General features: G+C 39.2%; 1 protein-coding gene across 1 annotated transcript in view; it reads left to right on the top strand.

The window, feature by feature from the left end:
* Nucleotides 1–16,837, top strand: part of LOC124159707 — a 316,029-nt gene that overhangs the window by 102,618 nt on the left and 196,574 nt on the right. Inside the window, exon 2 of the mRNA XM_046535618.1 lies at nt 11,265–11,422. Within this exon, the coding sequence (XP_046391574.1) occupies nt 11,265–11,422 (158 nt within the window). The remainder of the gene's footprint in view (nt 1–11,264; nt 11,423–16,837) is intronic.

The following is a 16,837-nucleotide window of genomic DNA, read 5'->3' as shown; positions in this document are numbered from 1 at the left end:
GTCTGTTGGGAAAGAGGCGGGGGGCGTTCGGCTGCGCCTTTGAGGCATCGTTTCGGCATGAAGAAATAAAGATACGATAAAACGGTTGAAAATTTTAACTAAGGGCTCTGAAATGTCACATTCACTCTAGGAAATGTGCTATCTGGGTCGAAATACTCAGCAGTCATTCATAGGCACCTCAGGCACTGCTATCCGACGCCGTACGAGCCTGGAACCTTTTCATATGATATTTTCACCCAAATTCGCACATTTATAGATAACCAATTCTTAAATAAGATCATTTTTTTTAAATAAGCGTTGGTCTAATGTACATGTATATGTAGATAAAATGATTTTGCACTAGATTTCTCAGTAATAACTTACGGAACTGAGTGAAAGTATCGTGAATATATCAGATAATAGCCGAAATAACGTTGGCATGATGTTTCTCAGGAGAGGAATCGCAGGAGAGGAGCTATCGCAGATAGCACAACTATTCGTGGTATTTCCTCTTCCAACCATAAGTAGATGTCTTCAAAACCCTCTCTATCTCTAGAAAAAATAATTTTATCGCCCACAGTTAAAAAAAAATAGTTATTGTGTTGCAACGATTCATTAAATTACACACGGAGGCTGTGAAATTAGTTGATAGTCATTTAAGCTGCAGAGTTTATTTACCTTATATTTGTATTCATTGCATCAAGACGTTCTGTTTCGATACTGTAAACTGAGGCTGCTAGATTTGGAGAATATCTTCGTGGTCAAAGATGAAATATCTTGAGCCCTATTTATTTTCCTCAACTTTTAGCCCACTCTATCCATCAAAATGTGTTTGAGAAACGTCAGTAGCTCGGGATAACGCATCCAACCGTACGTCCATACTCATCATCTTTCCATGTACTCATCCAGAATCCTCCCCAGAGATCAGCCATTCCCTCCTGCGAATCTAGCCCCAACCCGCATTCCAGTTATTTTTTCATCGGCCGCATGAAAAAGTAACCACCCCTTCTCAAATGCGTCCAAGATCATTTCACGGGGACGTATTTCATTCCCATAGGCAGTACTGTTCTCTTGCTTTTGTTCAGGATTGACCATCTATATGTATAAAAGAGGATGTCTATTTGTTTGTCCGCCATGAATTTCTATACGGCTTCAAGGATAGCGACTTAAGTTGGCAAATAGGTACATTTAATCTTCCCGAACCCAGTAGTGCTACTTTTGGTTGTGTCCTACGCGTTTTTTTAGTCGTTTTCTCATTGCCGTTCGTTATCTTACGTCATGCAACTTCTGCAGTTGGTCATCCTTCTGGGTAGGCACACCTTTTGACGTGCCCAAAGAGAAAACATAGAAATCCTACATGATGATGAAATCCAAGTTTCCCTCCTCTTTCGGTACTATCCTTCCCGAGCAACGCCGGGTGGCTTGCTAGTTTTTTTTATAATCCGAGTGTAATCTTCCGTTTTTCTTTAGATATGCTCTTTTATTTTAATTTCCTCGAGTATTTTTGATTCTGTCATCCCCTACACTGCAGTATAAAATGCGTTACAATCACGTACCCATGCCTATCTTGATGGTAAATAGGTTATGAGAAATTCAGCTGTTTTGGATGTAATTCATACATTAGATTGATGATGTGATATGATGCGTAGAACGTAGATTGACGAGATGATGCTTCTTTTCTCATGATCATTTTTCTCACCTCTGCTAATGAATTAATGGTAAAATAATCTCGTTTTCACATAATCTTAACTCTTTCTGAAGTTCTGCTCACTTTATTTTTATTTCCTCGGTTATTTTTGATTCTGCCAACGAATGTTTCATTACTGGCTACCATCACAGCTTAAGTTATTGATCACCGCTAATAGGTGGGCATATTTTGCGGCAATCAGTGGGATTAGGGCATGCTGATATTTAAGCTGGTTCAGTTAATAATTCATCAAGAAAGATAATGTTAGCCATTCCTCGGGATGATGTGAATGTTTAACAAATGCACGCTCATTTGGACTTGAATTCAGTCAGTGGATGGATTTATTATGGTAGAGTGATACGTCGACACAGCCGTCCATCGAGCGCAGGTGAAAGTTTGTTCACCAACTCCATCGCTTCAATTTAATCCAGGGGAACAATTGTTTTCCTCCCTTTACTGCTATGTAGACTTGTTCTCTAGGGAATTCACCACTCAAACTCGACCAAGAGTATATTTTCGATTTTTGGGAGTATTACTTGTTTGAAACTTATGATACCATTATGAAATTGTCATTATATTTAATTTACCCTTATCAGTGATCAGTTGTGGCTCAAAATTTCAAATTGAAACTCCAAGATAATATTTTTATGTTTGAAATACATGCGACTGTTTACACATGTTTTCCCTGTACACCCTGATTATTTCATGATGGCTTAATTTTCAAACATATAGCGTAAGTTTCAAACAACTTTGGGGTTAGCATATCTGATCGTTAGGGTGAGAGTGATGCGGCGTCTTAATTTACAAACATCATGGAAAGAAGAAAGTGCTTTGCTGAGAATCCTTCCAGAGTGTATCAGCCCTTCTTCACCCTTCAAATGCAATTACATGCCCTAAGGGTTCGAGATATTTCTCTTGGAGATACCCAAATTAGAGGAAAAACTTTGCTTTTCCACATAGTGAGATATCATTGTTGAATTAACGGGTTGTATAGAATGTACCCTTGTCAGTGATCAACTTTATCTCAAATTTCACCACCAAGGTAAAATTAAGATGGTATATAACATATACCCTTGTCATTGATCAACTTTAACTCAAATTTTACCCCCAATATTTACTCATAGATTTGAAGAACATGCTGTTATTTACAAAGATTTTTTTCTATACCCTGGTAATTTCTAGATGATAGTCCAAGTTTCAATTTACTTATTTGCTAGCAAATCTGATCGTTGGAGCGAGATTGGTGCGTCGTCTTAATTTGCGCACTTCATGGGAAGGAGGAAGAAGGCTCGCTGACAGTCCTAGCAGGGTGTATCCACCCTTCAAATGCATGGACAGCCCCTCAGGGTTCGAGATATTGCTCTGGGAGATGCCCAAATAAAAAGAAAAACTTTGCTTTTCCACAGAGTGAGATATCGCGCTAGGGGACAAGAGGGTAGGGGCAAATGGAATAGGAGACGAGGTTTTCGGGGGGAGGATTCTGCCCTAGGCGATATTTCCCTCCCACACTCCACTCCCACGCAACCAGGGTTCCTAATCTCCCGTCGACCTACTTCCCCTTACCACTCATTCTCCATCCATTCCCAGCACTTGGCACGACTCCTTCAGCGCGCCACAGTTTCCTTGATTTCTCTACCCATGATTCAATTCGTCACTCCACTAACCTTCCTCATTGGCTGAACGCCCTCCATCACCCTCTTCCATGCCATCCGCAGGAGCGCAAAAAAAAATCCCCTTGCAACACCATTCGCTAGAATATTTCCCGTCTAATTCACTTTTTCCCAACGCAAGAGGAAAAAAAAACAGAATGAAACCTATAATCCTAGTTTATTAAAATAATGAATTATATACCTAGAAGGTAAAGATAATTTGCGACGGTAAAGATCTTCCTCATTCAGTGTCCCACTCATATATTACTGATTAAAAAATGTATATGCTCACGCTAACTTTTTATGAGTTATTGACGTCGCTAGAGTTACTGTAAATAGCCTCCGTCATGGAGAGACTCGTTCACAACATAAACTCAAAATTTCAAATGTTTACCCCCGTTACGAAATTTTAAAACTCATGTTTTCAGAATTTGGGGTTATTGGTTCGCTGTGAACGGAACGTTTGCAGCGAACCAAGAGGGGATGAAGGTAGTAAAGGAAGAGCAGGTAAGAATCGGTGACCCTAGCGGCAGCATGTGACGTCATCAACATATTTGTGAATGGTTGATCGAGGTTACGCGGCAAATAGCTCTCAAGAAGTGGACGACGCGACGGAACGAAAAGCTGAAAAGCACGATTTCCTTTTTTTTTTCAAAACATTATCACAATAGGCTCTAAAAAAACGTGAACGAGCAGATTTGAGTGCGTTAACTCGAGACACCCACGGAGTCAGGAACGGGAATTTTACCAAGATTTCGTAATCAGTTGGTAGAAATTTACCGAAAAAATAAATCGTGTGTGAGCAGCAAGGTACTGAGTAGATATATTTATACTGTAGCAAATATGATCCCTATTTGTTTTCGTAGGCACGTTCACGGAACAGCGTGGATTTTCACCCACGCTTGGAGCCCGTATTGCGCTTTGGAATTGAATGCTTCGCTGCATTTTCGAATTGGTTATCCGTTTTTCACACAATTTGATCCCACTCGCCGTTCATCGCATTCATTGCGCATGCATGAATTCAGGCGTACTCGCTCATTTATTTTCTTTCCGTCTCGTTTCATAGGGATTATTTTTTTATCTCTCCGATTGCCTCGAGCTCAAAGTAGTCGATCATTCAGTTCTCTATCGCGGAAACGCCTCGGATGCCGTTATCACAAAATGGATTATTTTCTGAAGCGCTTGAGTGCCTGGTATTTGTTGTAATCTCACGTCTCGTTCATAATTGGCTGATAACGGGTAGGAAAGCTGCTCCTGGGAGTGGAATTTATCGACTTAGTGCATAAAAATGTCAACGTGCAGTGCGAACCCTGTATGTTTATATCCACTGGTACTTCCATGCCTACTAAATGCGAATCTGTGGTTCAAGCACGTGGTATAGGTTAATATTTTTATGGTAAGTCTAATGCGTTAATATTCATTCAAATAGACGTGTTTTGATCAGTAATTTTTGTGATATAACGTAAGATCTTCCCGGACAGAATAATTATCATTGATTATTTTAAGTACTTCTGTTTATTAGGTGGTTACCTTTCAATCCCTTTGTATAAAAATTAATATTTTATGCCATTATTTATTAATATTTTAAGCATGGCTAAGGCTATGAGAGACTATTTTGTACTAGATTATAGATAAGGTTACTTGTAGTTGTTATCTTTTGATCGGGGGGTGGTTTGAGTGATGTTATCGCTGTAGTTTTTTATTGCTAAAGTCTATGAGAAATCATTTGATAAAATAGCAGTTTTCAATTTCCACGGCTACTTTTGAAGTTCGGGATAAAATAGCGTATTTTAATCGCCTTTTTTCCACTTTAAGTTCTCAAATAGTCCAATAGCTCGTAGTCCTCTCCATTTTGCTATTTATTACCCTTTCTTATTTTTCTTTCATCGCCTCATACACCTCCTTCATCATCTGATGCTCTTAGTGCGAACTGGGGAAAATTTTCAGACAGTATTTACGACTGGAACTCATTATTCAACCATTTTTCGCTCCTCTTACCTCAGTTTCCTAGTCATCGTCCGTATTTTCGACGTGCCATGTAATGCGGAAAAATAAAACTCAAGTTTTGACGAGATTTCCTATTTTTTCGTCCTTCCTTTTCCCCGATGAAGAGTTTTACCGGAGGCGCTTCCATTCATTAATTTCGTTTAAAAAAAGGGAAGGAGTGATTGGACCCGGGTTGGAATCAAAGTTTTTATAACTTTTTTTTTTATTCCGTCGGAATATCCGGCGGTTTTGTTTGCTTTATCGATATTTCTACCCTCTCCCCTCAGTGTCCCCCACTTTCCCACCATCGTCAAACCTTCATGTAACTTTGTCTCTCCCCGTTCGGAATATTTTGGACCCTTCGTCGCCAGAAGTCCATCCTTCCCAGACTAATCACTTCCTCTAAAAATCGTCCACAATTTTCGCAAAATAAGGAAAAAAGGAGACAAAGTTTCTCCGGTGCGGTTGTCTTCTTTTTGTATGCTTTGATTTTCTTCACTTTTCCTCTGCTATTTTTAATCTGACTTTCCTTCATTTATTGATGTATCTTAAAATATCTTATCTGACAAAAAGTCGTGAAAATTATATGCAAATCTTACAACATTTGTAGTTAATAGTAACATGGGTGTAACGAATTACACTTGACTTTTTTTCTATTTGAGATAAGGAAAACAGGCATGGTTTCGAGGAAATCCTGAAAAAGTGGAGATGCTGGATGTTGAGTGTGAGACAGTTTGACAAGCAAATGTTCTCTCTCTCTCTGAGCTGCATACCCAATTGCGCTAAATTGCTTGGTTTTCATTTATTCATATCCAGTAATTACAGTACTACCTATTTGCGTGAATATTTGAAAAGTTCAGGCGTCACAAAAATACGTATTGGTTTCTAATTGTATTTGAGGATTAGCCTCTTTTCTTATACTATGATGTGTCTTTCTACCAACCAACATCGTAAATGCTAAACTTATTATTTTGTCCCACCCTTATTTATGAGAAAAAGTGTTCGTCACGTACCTCGAAAAATTTGTATTTTCCTATGTATTCTTTTTTTAGCATTGAAAACTTTATATTCTTTGTAAGCTTCGTGTATCCGCAGAAAAATTAAGGCACGCAATCTTTGAGGCATTTGGCACTGCTAAACATTCAGACATATATTTAACTAATTTAATATTTAACAAGCTATCCAAATAAGTGGAAAAATTCATGTCTTATCTTTTACTGCTTATCATATGTCTCTATGATAAAAATCTCAATTTGGTGTGTAAGTATTCATCAGGATATTTATTGCATAGGAGTAGGGTAGAGAACTCAATTATGTTTGCGCGCGAATATTTATTTTGAATTACTCTTATTTCTACTGTGAATTATCTGAACTTATCAATTAGCAGTTCTTTCAAATCATTCCCCATTTCCATCGAAAGGGAGAACAAAGCTTCTGCTGAGCGGAAATAGTTAATCTCCCTTTTCCTCGTTGACTTTTTGCTTTCTTTTTCTTGTTCATCCACATCCTTTTCCTTTGCTTAGTTTTTATTTTCTTTAACGTTTAAATTGATTCTTGATAATAATCAAACTGTGCGCTCTTTATTTAGTTTTTTTTCGTCATTGCATACAGTTCTTTAAATTAAGTTTTTATGACATTTGCGAACCACCTTGCATTACAAATTCTTGGTTTAAAGCCTAGCTTTTCCTAGGTATAAGTCAAAACCGTACCATACTGCTACTCTCTCCATATTTGGCTCTATTAAAACCCATAGCGCTCACCATGTGGTAATGAGTATTAATATCCATTACTGAAATAAAAAGAGTTTTCGATCGGAGTCTCATGAACATACAGAGCTGGAGTAATTCATATAGTAATCTCATATTCTTGTTTAAAATACTCTAAATAATTCTATAACTGTCTTAATGGATATATTTTTTATATCATGCGGTATAGTTTTTCTGATTCATTGCCTTAACTGGTGCAGTTATCACAGTAGAAAAAAATACTTCAACACTCACTACAGAGTCACTTAGTGACTAGTGTCGTACTGTAAGAATACCATTTCTTCATACTTCAGCTGTCCCCAGTTTGGGGAGGCAAAAAGTCGAAACCAAGAGATCCTGATTCCCTCTTCCTACACCACCGTCTTAAATCTTTAAGCCAATGTCCACCTAGGAGGAGGGTGAGCTGGAGAATTAAGGTTCGCCCCACGCGTTTCTTTTTTTTTCGACCCTTCGCAGTATGCCCCATGCGTTTTAGTTCCTCCCTGCTTTTTTCATCACTCCCCGCACACTTCCCGAGGCACACAAACGATTCGATTTCCTTCTCTACATCCCGAGGGGTGTACCCTCTTTTCTTTCTCCCATCGTGGTTACCCCAAATCCCTTTTGCATTAGAGCACACCCTGAGGCGATCACAGCCCTCCTTTACCATCAGAATTTCATCATACAGTAAATATATGAAGACTGCTCTACCATGCAGCGCAGTATCCAAAGTTTTGGGTCATGTACATGCATAGAACTACAATCTAATACAAACTGCAATCAATATATGAAGACTACTCCTCGATTCCGAGATGCAGCACAGTAACCAGGAGTTTAGGCCACATGCATATTACTGGAATCTTGAGATTGGTATCGTGTAAACCTGCCTTTCTTCCTTCCCCAAGGTAGTTCCTTCTGTTACCTGATTTTCTGCTTCTTATGTGTTACTTTATCTGTACCAAGTACGCTCTGTGTTATCTGTTGGTTCTCGGGACTTTTCCTTCAATATTTCAATCCCTCATAAATACTCTCACATTGCATTATCTATCCTCAGAGGTCCTCCTCTGGCATACAATCTTCCGCAAGTCCGTCTCTTCTTCTACTCCTCTGTGCACCTCCTCGTTTCTCACCCTGCCCATCCATTTACTCTTCTGCAATTGCTAAGAGCACTAGATCTCGAAGACGTCGAACTTTGCAGTTAACTTTTCCGATGTTCCTAGTCTCTGCCCAAAATTTTCCGTTGGGTGCCACTACCAGCACTACTTTTAGCCCAAGGCTGAGAAATCGTAAATTTCATAATTTTCCGATATTCTGATGTACCCTCTCACCGCTCCTTATATTAATATGATGACGATGCCGGCATTGTGATGTAAAATTTAAAAAAATCATATATTTTAGGTCATATTCATTTAAGATTCGGTTAAATAATATATTTTCAGCCCTAACCATTAGATTATTCAGCCAACGTTACCTAGTGGTGGCTGAAAGTTCGCTAGAAGTCTGATCTTATATACAGAAGCCAACCAGAACTTTCAACATCCTCTAGGTAAAGTCAAAGGCTCTATCATCTTAAAGTTACCGTTAAGCATTCATTTATAACCGGCCCTAAATGTAATAGTTTTATTTAAAACCTTTATGCTACTTCTAATGCTTTGTTCTTAAACCTGAGTCTGATATTAATACGTTTTAAATGACGTCTTTCGTCCGTTTTTCGTCCGTGAATTTATTTGTAAGTTTTAAATGTAATGTGCTACCGGAAAAGACCAAACGCTCCTGGTCAAGAGGGTCCGAGAGACGCATACCGGTGGTATGGGTCCTTTTAACAGGGTGACAGCCTTCGCTTTTGGCATCTCCCTCGCACTCCCATGCAATGTCAATTCCCTCCCCCGACTCCCTCACGCAAACACTCGAGAGGACCTATCGGGTGGTGACGGTCCAACCCTCGGAATCAGCGGGGGAGGGAGAATTTCGGATTATCGGTGCCTGAGGGGGGAAGGATTTTTTTCTCTTCCGAGGGGGTCAGGGAGACCCGCGTGGACTTCCGTCCCCCCGATCCCTCCAGTGCTGCCCGCGGCGGTTGATGCTGTTTGCGGATGGGACTTTGCGGTTTAAGTCGCCATTCCTCTTCACCCTCCCTTCGCACACCACACCGTCTGTAAAGCCAAATGCGGAAAAAATCCCATTGCGACTTCAACACTAGATGCACCAGACCCGTCCTCTTGACGGGTAAACTCTACTTACTTAGTCATCATCATCATTGGTCAAAAATCCCAAGATTGGTGTGACGCAGCTCTCCATTCCTCTCTCCTATCCGCTAGCCTTTTCATAGCGACGTGTTTCTTCTCTTTGACATCCTTTATAACCTGTCCTATCTAACTCATTCGGGGCCGTCCCTTGCCCTTTTTCCCTTCCACTTGTCCTTCTATCCTTCTACGATTGTTATTATTTATTTCTTCTTTTTTACATCTTTTATAACTTGTTCTGAAAAACTTATTCGACGAAAAAATTATTGCCTTTCTTCTTATCCAACTATACTTCTACGATTGCCATCATGCCTTATAATGTGGCCCATTAAGTTGTCCCGTCTTCTGCTTTAGGTTTTTAGAAGGCTTCTATTTCCTCCCACTCTTCTATGTAATTCCTCATTACTTACTCGGTCGATCAATTTCGTCTCCGATATTCTTTGTCAGTATCACATTTTAAATGTTTCCAATCTTGACTTCTCTGCTGCTATCAACATTCAAGTCTCGCATCCATAGAGAAACATGCTCCATATGTAGCATCTGATGAATTGTTTCCTTACTACTATGCTTGTAATCTCAGCTGCATGAAGATTCTTTTCGTAGAAAGCCCTCTTCGCCTGCGCTATTGTACTGTCTAATCCTCTCTTGATTCGTCCATCGTTGGTAATTCGGCTTCCGAGGTAATAAAACTCTTTCGCCTCTTCAAAATTTTACTTAACCGCATTGCCTAGAATTTTTTCCGTTGTTTTCATTTTTTCAGATTTCTATTTATTTTTTATGCTGAATATTCTGTTAAATGTTGTTTGATTTTTTCACATATACATGGAGTTATACTACCTGTCTGTCAACAGCCGTGAAAATGACAGGATAAGTGTCTCTATTTTATTTGCAACGGTTACGCGTGTTTTATTCGGGAAATCACTACTCTATATTAAGTCTGGCCATTTTGATGTTTTTGATAGCAAATGTATGCATTTAACATACTTGAGTGAAAGTAAGCGGCATATCTGCCATTCGGAGTATGTGTGGTAAGTTAGGGCAGGAGAGCAGCAGCGACGTGACCGCTGTTCATTTTCAATTTTCATTGCAAAATTATCTATTAAAAGAAACTCGTGTCGATAAATCAAGTAAAAGGTAATATTTAATGAAGATATTAATTGATATAACATTAACGAAGAAATATTTAAAATTAACACTACCAAAATTCACTAACTCTTGATTAACTTTGTGGTATTCCATTATAAGTTTTTCTGGATTTAACACAATTCATAGAAATCGTGTGAAATCCGGGAAAAACTCTTAATAAACACTACCCATCAACGGGTGAGGGTAAATTTCTTTCCATGCAGTCATACAACCCCAATCATTCTAGTGTTAACCCTGGTCCGGTCTCTCTGAAAAACAATAAAACGGCAAAATTAGGCTTATCCTCCGGAATATCTCGCTGAAAATGTTCGATTACAAATGGCCCAACGCGTGCAAATTATTAGGCACATTGTATGATCAAAGTGAAAAAGGAAAATCTTCCGCTAATTTTTTATGTGAAAGGATTTATCTACCTTGTCCCTGTAATTGTGAAAGGATTTATCTACCATGTCCCTACAGTTGTATCTGCATTCCCATTTCTAACATTACTTCGTATGGTCTGATGTATTTATATTGAGTTATTGCTCAAATTCTGTCGGGTTTACATGTTGTTAATTCCTACCGATTCGGTGCAAATCGCGCTAGAGTGGAACTGAATGCTGAAACCAATACCTCGAGAAAAGTGCTAGCGTAGCCATGAGGCCAGAGTTGATGACACTCATGTACTGATAACGATGTTCAATTCTCAGTGATTTTAAATACCTATATACATATAGGTATTTATGTGTTGCGGGTGAAACAAAGAGTTTTAAATATTTATAACAATGCGTAAAAAGTGTTTGAATGTAATTGCCATAAATTAATACGTTTTTCTATGTTTTATTTTTAGCGGATAGCCGTTGGGAGCAATTGAAACCAACTGGAGAGTGTCCACCATGCCTTCAGGAGCATTCAGCCGTCGCTTTTAAGGACGCCATCTATGTGTTTGGAGGAGAACTAGGATTTTCTGCTGGGACGGAGACGCCGCTGTGGGTTTATCAAATAAAGGTAAGACATGATGTTCATGCATTCTTTTTTTAGTTTTATATTAAAAGTGTTCTCAGGATGCAGCTTATTGATTTAATTCATACCTTTCGTTTTACCATGCATTTTAGTAATTTCTAGTTTATAGGCTTGCTCTAGCAATTCTCACATCCGTGTTCACATGAATAATTGCTGCCTCACGCAAAAAAATCACTGTAGAACCTTGAAAAAATATTTTTATAAACCAGCAAATTAGTGCTCACTTTCCATAAATTTTATTTTCACGCCTATTATTATTACTGGGTGCATTAACGTCAGAGTAACTTAAAATAAGTATCTCAACTCTGTAAAGAGTATTTGATCCAAGGGCATCCAATTTCATTCATAAACTCACTACCCTGCTTTTAAACGGAAATTATATGTTTTCATGGAACCGGGTAAATTAACTATTTCATTGAGTTGTTTATCTATTGTTCCTGCAGTCGTGTTGATGAATTTGGCGCAGTAATCGCGTTGAGATCGGTAAAATGTCAGCGAGCCCAGTTTTATATGCTGGGATCATGATTCAAAGGCCTGAGTTTCATTTAAATGGAAAAGCCTCCAAAAATCCTCAGAGATATTCTGTGGCATTTCTGGTTATGTAATGTTTAGTTTACCTAGGTATCATATTATTTGGTCTCTACGATTAAAAAAAAAACATTTGCTATTGTAGGCAATGAAAGAGTCTTATCATGTCTAGCATCGAATTTCGGAAGTCATTGCCTACATTTTTATCTTTTGAACCTCTCTGAATGAGTTATTAGCGCGCGGCTTTTTACCTTCTGTCTCACATGTCTTTCAACATGTTAAAAATTTGAACGTGCACGAACATCCATGCCCTGGAAAGGGGCAACCTATCGAGGCGGGACTCGAACCCGCGACCTCTTGTTTGGCAGGCAAGTACTTTACCCGCCGCCACCGAGGCCGGGCATCTGTAATTAGTTCTATCGTATGTTTTCTATGGAATTTTGGATAAGCTCTGATTTTCAGCAAACGCATTAGCTTTTACGAAATTCAACCTCTGCAAATGAGTTCTCTATTTATTAGCTCTAATCATTTTAAGGCTCTCGGCGCTTGACTTTCTGTCCGGCATCAGTAATAAATGCCTATCGCTGTTCATATATGTACAACCTTGATGTGCGGGACAACGATAGCCGAGATTAACGCATTCAAATCGTTGTATTAACGCGATTAACTTCGGGATTCCGTTTGACACTCGGCGTATGAGACCTTCGTTCTTTCGTATGGTGACCCCACTCGCCAAAAATTTTTAAAATTCCTCCCGAAAGGGCTTCACACTCCCTCTCACCCCACGTGGAACGGCATTCCGTTCGTCCTTTAATCCTTCGTCTCTCTGGAAACCCATATATCATTCCCTCCCTCTGCTTTAGACCCTCCCTGGCTTCCGAATCCCAAAAACCTTCTCCGTCCATCTAATCCACCGTGCCCGCATTAGAAATATTTCCAGCGTTCCCCTCTCGTCAAGGTAGCGCGTCTAATTTTTTAAAGTTCACGTTTCTTTTCAAAGAATTCCCAACACAGGCTTCATGTAACGATATATTCATAATATGAAAATTTTTCCTATGCGTTTTCATCGTATTAGAAATATTTCCGGCGTTCCCCTCTTGTCAAAACATGGCGTCTAGTTTTTTTAAAGTTCACGCTTCTTTTCAAAAAACTCCCAACACAGGCTTCACGTAATAGTATATTTTATAGAATTTACTTTTTCCAGGGCGTTTTCATGAAGGTATTACAGTAAAGAATATAAATTTACTTAAAAATATGTCTGAAATTAATTTTCTCTGCTTTTATTTTATTTGAATCCGGTAATATATTCTCTACAAAGCTTACCAAAAAAGACATTAAGTTGAATTCGTCAACCTGTGATTTAAATCAACAAAATTTTGAATAGTTCTCATTTCGGAATCTCAATGCAGCCCTCGCGAAAACTTAACAGCTAATCACGTAAATAATTCTTTTATGAATATTCCTTAGAGGTAGAGAAACCTTTGCGTCTAAAAATATGAAGTATTTTTATCCTTGATTGTTTCTGGCTTTACTTTGTGAAAATCCATTCTTAATAATAAAATGTTATTGTACTTTTCCACACGATTTAATTAATACGACCGGTTTCGTCGCAGAGGCGACATCATCAGGTACAGAAACCGTTATAATAACAGTTATTTGATTCTTGTTTATCTGGTTGCTATTACGTTGGTAGGGGAGGGTTGCGTTGGGGTTGGAGCGTCACTCAGCTTTTCGCGAAACATCTATGGGAGAGTGACCACAGGAGCAATTTTGTTCCGGAAATTCTCCACCTTGGAGAAAGGGAAGAAGGATGGACTGCTTGGAGGAGTTGGAGATAAGGAAGCATATAAAAAATGGAATTTTAGCAAATGAAAATATTTTTGCAAACTATTCCCCGCTCTTGGAGATTCCCCTGAAGCTGAGTGACGCTCCAACCCCAACGCAACCCTCCCCTACCAACGTAATAGCAACCAGATAAACAAGAACCAAATAACTGTTATTATAACGGTTTCTGTACCTGATGATGTCGCCTCTGCGACGAAACCGGTCGTATTAATTAAATCGTGTGGAAAAGTACAATAACGTTTTATTATTAATTTTTATCCTTGCTAATCCTTTCAATGCTGCTATTAGGAACTGCATTGGTGAAGCACTATCAAAATACAGGAATACTGTTAAATGTTTTTCCATAATGCCAGTTTTCTATCTTTCAATGTGGTTTGTTTTCTTTGCAGTCTCTTTCATCCTAGTATAGAGATAGCCATTTCTACTTACATTCCAATATTGGAACCTCCATCGAATGGGCGCAAAAAATGCGTCATCATGTCACTGAATGTGTAAATGCCGCATTTTGTGGAAAACAAACTATTGTATCGTATAGCTTGTATTATTGAATGAATTGCTGTAAATTAACTGGGCCTCTTTAACATAGAGTACTCACGGTAACAAATATTTTTTTGGAAACCCTCATTGGAAATTGGGTGAACTGGTGTATCGTACCATAGGTTTCCTATCGACATATATGTTATACCCTGCGAGTCAGCTCTAGGGTGTGTGAGGTGTGAGTATATCTCCTAAATATGCAGCCAGGTGCATGTGGGCGCTACCAAAGTTTCACGGGGAATTACGTGGCGGGGGTTAGATTTCACCGAGAACCAGTGGTGTAATCGTGCCTGAAAACGCCGAAACGCCGTTCCGGCACTGGTTAGCAAAAGACATAATAGTCAAATAACACTTTTGTCAATTAAGTTTCCACAACATTTCTAATATATACTTTCGTAACCAAAACAAAAAATTGTAATGAAATGTAAACAATGACTTGTGATAAAAAAAACACTCGGAGTAATATTTCACATCCAAAAAGAGTTAAGAAAAGTGCGTTCCGGCACTGCTAATATTGCCATGACGTCATTGCCAAGCACGTGTCATTTATTACGCTACGTGCGACGAAGCTTTTGCTCTTATGTATATTCGTTTCAAAATTGCGACAGGCAAGAAAATATACCTACGTATCCAGTAAAAAATAACATCTAAGTGACTAAGTCAGATGTGGGGACATTCCCTAAGTTAACCCCCTCTTTTGTTCGTATATTCTCATCCCCTTTTGTTCTTTTATCCTTTCCCCGTCACACTTACAATTCTTCCCTCGCTCCACTGTCCCCCCTCCCTTAAACCAAGAGGCCCCTTTAAATACAGACGGACCACCGCTGACTGGCCCCCTGCCTCTGATCCACTCCGAATAGCATAAGGGGCATGTCCTACCCCATCATCGTCGGCTATTCCTGCCGTCGGTAACCGCGAGGCATGCGTGGTTTCTATTCATACAAATAGCCCCCTCTACCTTCCCCTATGTATTCATAATGGTTGCTTCGTTTTCTGCGCTCGCAATGTGCCCATAAACTTAATCAAACTTAGGAAACGGTCTACTCCTGGATTTATCCATTGTAGCCGTCTATGCCGTTTTATATGGGGTGAGAATTTAAAACCATGCATCTGCAAATTTAATATTATTTTTGAAGAAACAAAGCCTTGCGTAAGTATGTTTTTGTAAGTTTGTTGAACATCAAGTTGTAAAATGGCCAATATGAGCCGTATTCGGTGATATGGGAATAAATAAAGTAAAATGGAATGAAATATTTCTCTGTCCATGTTCCTTATATTTTGCTGCGAAATAGTCTTAACAAGGATGAATCCTGAATATCAATAGGATTTTTAATGGTCACTTTGAAACATGCATTATGGCTTTTCATTATACTACTTTTTGCATTACTTTCGAAATGCTTGGAAAACGACCTCAAAGTTCACTACTGTTCTCCGAAGCGCTTTTCTCGTCACCATTAGGTTCCGAAACGGATATAAATTTTAGTGGTCTAAAAAAATTAAATTTATTCAGTACTAGTGCCTTTTTATATGTACCGTATGCGTTCAACAGACTAGTTCTCAGCATCGGAAAAAATCTCAATATTTATGAAGGGGAACTCGGGGCGGAACGGAGTGGCGGGGTGGAGCGGGGTTAGCGATATTTATAAGTGCGGAAAAAGTGCTGCGCAAGGGGCAGTAACTATATCTAGCCCAGATTGGTGTTGCTTATAAGTTTTCGGCAAGCAGCAATAACTTTAACAAGTTCAGATTGGTGTTGCTTAACTTTATTGCCGCTTTTTTCGCACTTAAAAATCGCTTACCCCGTCCCGCCCATGGTTCCCTTTTTAATCAACGATAAAGCCTGTGTGGCTACTTTAAGTAAGCAGTATTTGTATAAAACACTCTCGTTGTCTAATTCATAAATTGTTTAAAGGTGGACAAAGGGGGATGAAATTATTTTTGTATGAGATCCGTTAGCCTTGTATGGCTAACCCCAGCAATATCGTCAGCCCGTAATGTGCTTTAGATCTCATCCTCAACGAGTTTGGTCCTGGGAGTCACCATTTTGACGGATTAGCCACCTGTGATCGTCCTTCACGCCCGCGCCCTACTTGACCTAATCACCGGCACCCGCACTTGATGTCCGCATCGCTGGGCGTGGTGGAATGTATCAGTCGCACGTCAGCCCTTAAACCGTTTCTGTCCGTCAACTCCACTTCAGCATCCGTTCTAACCCCTCGAGCGAGGGCCCCCGTGACATTCACTAATGAGTCTCATTGCTCACGGACAAAGGCTATAGCGGGATAAGATGGTAAAATCTGCACTAGGCTGGATTCTTATTTGGGATTATGCACTCGAAAGTAATTATTTAGAAACCCCTTCAGCGAAATTTTTAGATGCCTAGGTGGTCCCACGGTCCTTTTATCGTAAAAAACGTGTTTTTTCTAAAATCATTTTTCCTGAGCGATCCTTTGCTTTAAAAAATCTGAAAAAAATCATGAAAGTATACTT

This window comes from Ischnura elegans, chromosome 5, assembly GCF_921293095.1.
Source record: "Ischnura elegans chromosome 5, ioIscEleg1.1, whole genome shotgun sequence".
In the NCBI taxonomy this organism is placed as follows: Eukaryota; Metazoa; Arthropoda; class Insecta; order Odonata; family Coenagrionidae; genus Ischnura; species Ischnura elegans.
This window is presented reverse-complemented; position numbering and strand designations above follow the sequence as displayed.